The sequence below is a fragment of the Ostrea edulis genome, chromosome 5 (assembly GCF_947568905.1).
Source record: "Ostrea edulis chromosome 5, xbOstEdul1.1, whole genome shotgun sequence".
NCBI lineage: Eukaryota > Metazoa > Mollusca > Bivalvia > Ostreida > Ostreidae > Ostrea > Ostrea edulis.
In genome coordinates, this window is record NC_079168.1 from 395,289 (window position 1) to 401,288 (window position 6,000).

The 6,000-nt window shown below is 33.5% G+C and overlaps 1 protein-coding gene across 5 annotated transcripts in view; it reads left to right on the forward strand.

Annotated features, from left to right (window-relative positions):
* Positions 1-5,783, forward strand: part of LOC125649427 (muscarinic acetylcholine receptor M1-like) — a 59,341-nt gene extending 53,558 nt beyond the window's left edge. For all 5 annotated transcript variants that reach the window (XM_048876978.2, XM_056166961.1, XM_048876975.2 and 2 more), the window contains exon 3: positions 4,980-5,783. In XM_048876978.2, the coding sequence (XP_048732935.1) occupies positions 4,980-5,152 (173 nt within the window). In that variant the 3' untranslated portion in view covers positions 5,153-5,783. The remainder of the gene's footprint in view (positions 1-4,979) is intronic.
* The last annotated feature ends 217 nt before the right edge of the window (positions 5,784-6,000 follow it).

Sequence of the window (6,000 nt, forward strand, 5' to 3'; positions counted from 1 at the left end):
GCAGTATTACTCTTTCAGACTCAACATATTGCCGAGAAAATTAATTCTTTAAGTAAGTTATTACCGTATAGAAGCACCATGTTCATGGTTGCAAGTCCAAGTTTAGTAATAAAGTTGCCACTTTTAGCTGAAATAATATATATAAGGATGGCATGAACACGAGGAGAGGGGTTAATTATTCTGTTAGCATGTCTATCTAAAAATAATGAAATTTTCATCTTTGGATGTAGTTACCAAAGGCAAGAGTTTGGATTCCTGTGACCTAATTATTTTTTTATGATCATTGTGATGTTTTGCTATTAACCCAGCCGTGTGCATGGCTTCTTGACAATGTGAATTGATTCCCTAAATTTATCAGGTTAAAGGTCAGAGAGAGAGAGAGAGAGAGAGAGAGAGAGAGAGAAGGTTTGGTTTTTACCCGACCGAGGCCGTAAGCAGAGGTCTACGAAATTTAATACTTGACCATGTTTGTATAATCACGAGTAGACATTATCTGCCTTCTTACTTGATCAGGAATTTTACATTTCTTTTCCTATTCCCTCAACAAATACAAATATGTACATTAAGACATTATACCAATCTTTCAACAGTCAAAAGCTAGAAAGCTAAGAGAAATGCCGGTTTTTTTTTAAATATTAATTGATGTAAATCGTGCATTGTTCTTTTTGTCCTGCACATTAAAAAAAAAAGCTGGCAATGTCTTGTAACCCACATCTTTTCTCAATGAATGGTTACACGTATTAGGATGCAAGACATTTTGTTTCAAAAATCGAAGCCATCGGTGTGTGAGATCTCGTACAAACAGCCACTAGCTACTTTTAACAAGCCTTAGATTTGAACTTTTCGACACTCAAACTCACAATCTACCGCTCGCGAAACACTTTACCGATTGACATTTCAAGCTATAACAAATGCACATGTACATTAACGTATAGTAATTGTACATTTTCCCATGGTTTTATAGAAAGTCCATGGGCATGCGTTCATTCTCGTTCACAAACAAATGAAAAATAAAATGTACGGGGTTAAGTAAAACAAAAAAGTGTATTAATCAACAGACTGCAGAAATCAGTGCGTGTGACGTACATGTAACGAGGTCAGGTGCTTCAATTGTCTCAAAATGAGGCAAATTCTTTGTCTCATTTCACATATTGTAAGGCATTTGTCTTGAAGCATTTCGTCATTGTCCCATGCTGTCGGAATCGTTGTTGAACAAAATAGGACTATCGCTACTGTCGGCATCTTGTCAATATGTCCAGTCCATTGGAAATATGCTTTTGTCATTTATAAATCGTCGTTTCCCTTAAGCACCCACCGTCGGAATGTCACTTGTTGAAACGTTTGCAAAGATTGTCTATCCGGAAACTTTTATCCTTCTGTTCATGTTCTTATAAAAAAGTATTGAAGTAATTAACGAACTTATCTTTATTAAGCTCTATAGACATTTCTAGATACACTTGGATCCCACAGTTCATGAGAAAATTGCCATGCGCCGGCTTTCCCGCCCTAGATCATTTTGACGACTAGTATTCATTCACATGGGTATATTGAATGAAATAGACTATCAATCTGATTAAAATTCATTATGACAGTTTTAAAGATACCTTAGGACATTTTTCCATCTTGCATGTGTATATATAATTATGACGAACAATTTTGATATACTGAGACACACAATCATAATTTTATTATTACTTCTTAACTTTCATTTAAAATTTCTCGTAGAATAGAAATTGATTTATTGAAATCAAATTGAAGGCAATATTTGATAAAAGTTTGAATTGTAATCCATGTAGGACGTCATGAGGAGGGAATCTCTTTTGAACTACAAAAGTTACTGAATTCAAGATACATTTCACTTTGAAGAATGCCGATATTCGATTTTTTAGCATGGTTTGCATACACAGAAGAGGAGCCCCTTGATTAAATTATTGGACACTGAAGAAATGACACAAGCAGAAGAAACATTGGCCTTCTTTTACAAATACTAATACATGCCCCTGTGTTTTTGGACATATGGTAATTGATTCCACTCGAATTTTCTTATAATATTCATTGTTAGCAAGCAATCAAGGATAATGTTGATAAGCTTTACTGATTCCAAAAATAAAAATTAATAATCTAAATCGATATCGGAAATCCAGAGACACATCAACATGAACGAATATTATTCTCAATTTCAGGAAGCATTTCTGACATTGAAGCACATAAATCGATTTTATACCAATCGTTGCATCATTCGATTTGAATCTGTGGACATTACTTAGGATCCACCTGCATACTAGCAAATATTTTAAGAATTTTTTTCTAATATAGGAAATATATATCAGTATATTTCGTATACATATACTGTATTAAGAATTAAATATCTGAAAGATTTCGCGTTGTAAAAGATTAAAAACAATCAATCATTATAACGAGTATAAGATAGTAAAATTCCACCGAAGGAACAAGATTCGTGATCCACAACGAAGTTGTTCAGAGTCCCACACCGTAAACGTGAACCTGAAGTGTAAACTTTCACCATTCCACACGCGTATATAATGAATGTTTGAAGTTGTTCAGAGTCCCACACCGTAAACGTGAACCTGAAGTGTAAACTTTCACCATTCCACACGCGTATATAATGAATGTTTCACTCACGTTTTATCCACATTCAGGAGCTTTGAAAGAATTCAAAATTATCAAAGCCCTGATTTTAACTTAAATGCAAAAACTAATTAAGACAGTCAGAAAGAAAACAAACGAAAGGTTTACACCTAATGCATAAGCTGAAAACCCCATTACTGTTCCCCCGGAGAGCTGTATCAAATCGAGATTTCAACACCAGACCATGTTTTTTCACTATTTTTTTCATAGAAAATATATTACGTCATAATCAGTGACCTCGTAGTAGTGCAAGAACAAAAACTCTGGGTAATATCCGTTAGTGATGACTGTGAAAAATCCATCTTTCATAAAATGTAGTCCGTGATAAAGTTTTTCTGCATGAATTCAAATCGGGCATATTTGATTAAAAATAATTTTTCAATAAATATGTAAACTTTCATCTTTAAGGGTTAAAATGCTTCCAACATGTATGCTTACTTTTTCTAGATACCTGACCCCACATCCAGAGTTTCCAGTGCTCCATGTTCGCCCTTCTCTCGACTTTGTAGTATTTTTAAGATTTGCGAGATTGATCAATGTTGGTTATTTTCACCTTTTCCATTCTACGTCTTAAAGAAATATCCTTAGTAAAGGAATACGAAAGTGAACTCGTGATACCTCATCAATCGTAAATTTATATATATATATATATATATATATATATATATATATATATATATATATATATATATATGTAATATATATATATATATATATATATATATATATATATATATGTAAAATATATATATATATATATATATATATATATATATATATATATATATATACCCGGTATATATATAGATAGATAGATAGATAGATAGGGCATGGACCTCAGTGCGATACCCCTTATATATATATCAGATAATATTAACGATGTGTAAACTATCATATTATTAGGTAAACATGTTATATAAAACAAGGAATTAGGGGGGACAATTGCTTCCATGATATAAAGGTGATGACAGTCTAATTATCCCTTATATAAGCTATTGTGACCAGGGGTTTTTGTATAATAGCAAACATTATGTATTGTCCGCTACTTGTTGCGCTTGCGTCATGGCAAGGATCGTATGTGTGATGTCGTCACAGAAATATTTCTGTATAGAAGTGCCTCTATCGATCAAATAACATGTGCTTGTTATCGCTAAATACTTCTGACAGTGATACAATTAGCGTTCATCAGTATGTTGATCATTTCATAGTCCCCTATACCATTCTGTCAATATTAGGTGAACGAATACAGAGGAGGAAATTTGAGAGTCTATTGATAGGTTTGAACTGCAAGACAAATAGTTCTTTGTTCCAAATTATTTCATTTATGGAAACAATGAGATAACAGCGTTTGTTCTACATCAGTCTCCATCAGCCGCTCCACTGAATCTGTTCACATAATCTTTGTTTTATAAATTAATACATATTATACGTTATCTGATGAAGACATAGTGACATGTTGACGTGTTCTAAATATACCGGAATTGGAACAGTTTGCCCGGACGTCCTATTTCGTGGACTTGTACAAAAACATTTTTTTTTTCGTGGAGAGCTATTTATGTTCTACTATTAGCAAAAATTACTTCGTTGATTTCTGGGATTTCGTGGTTTGGGAAACTCAAATGAAAGGGTGCTATAACGCGAAAAGTATGTACATTGGTGCATGTATTCAACGAAAAGGATTAAACCAACCTCTGAGTCAGCAGCTTTGACATCTACACGATTAAAACACACTTTGAGTCAGCAGCTTTAATATCTACACGATTAAAACACACTTTGAGTCAGCAGCTTTAATATCTACACGATTAAAACACACTTTGAGTCAGCAGTTTTGATATCTACACGATTAAAACACACTTTGAGTCAGCAGCTTTGATATTGTTATCCACATTTAACAGTTTTATCAATGCATGAAAAAAGAAGCTATTTTACATAGGATACATTTTATTCAATACCCCTCTCCTCTCTTCTATTCTCTCTTTCATTCGAGTTATCGTGCCATTGATTTGCATTATAGCACCTTTAACTCGCGTTACACTGCTTCTGACTTGCGTTATGACGCATTGGATTCGTGTTATAACGCCTTTTTTCGCATCGGTACAGTTGTACCTCTTTTGTGTTACAACACCTTCAAACATATTTAAAATGTACCTTTGTTTTAAGTGATGTTACATGTAATACAATTTCTTACCTTTGTGACGTAAAGAGCAACACAATATGGAACATAGTAGTAAGTTACGATGCATGTATTAGGTACATTAGTTTGGTATGTGACGGATAGAAGTTTTATTCGTCTTATTGCTTGCTATAATCTCAGTCTTTTTCTCTTTCAGCTTATTGGTTTTGTTATATAAATAGTACCATCAATCCCGTTTGCTACGCCCTGTGTAATGCCAATTTTCGAAAGACTTTCTGGAAGATCCTTACTTGTCGTTGCGCACGCAACCGGACGTTGATGCAACGTCGTATGACGTCAACGTACTCATTTGGTGCTGCTAACAGGTGATGCAAGGTTTTAACCATGAATGCTGTTCGAATTCAACTAAAGGAATTATGACTTGTGATCCATGACTGATTTTAAAAAATAAATGTACATACAATCAAATTTTCATGTGAAGTTTGCGATAGAAATGTAAACTGTGATTAAAAGGACGTCTTAAAAAGAATGGGATTACTTTCTAGGTATTTATTTTCCAAAACATACTTTTGTATCAATTCCAGCCTTTGTTATTATTAGTTTTTGTTACCTTTTGTATACTTTTCCAACGTGTGATAATGTGTTACTTTCAACTGTGTATGAGATACCTTGTTAAACATCACTAATATTCAATTAAAGTCCATCACTTTCCCACATTCTTGCAATTACAGGCGTACACAAGAGATCCAACTGGCTTGAATATTGTGAACTATAAGTTGTAAAATAAATATTTTACCTTTTATGGAATTTCTCGGGGAAACCACCTGAGATATCTTAAAACAGGGATCAATGGTCGATCGTTCATAAGTTATTTATATACCACGCGATCTACATATATATGTTTATATCATAATATTATTACAATCAATGTGCTGAAAATGCATTGTCATAAAGCAATCACTATGTGTTCTATGTTTAATAAAAGAGACAACATTGTGAATTATGTCTTTTGTACATGCAATCAGATGAAGTCGTCGTCTCTAGTACTATAAAGTGTATTGATAGATAATCACTTTCTCTCATAAAGGGTCGTCAACCATTGGTCCATTCTTGGAAATCTATAAAACTACTGCTTTTTGTGGCGCTAACAATCCTCTGAAAGTAGGAAGTATAAAGATGTATTTAATTTACGTCACTGTGCTTGCTCATGATCTGTA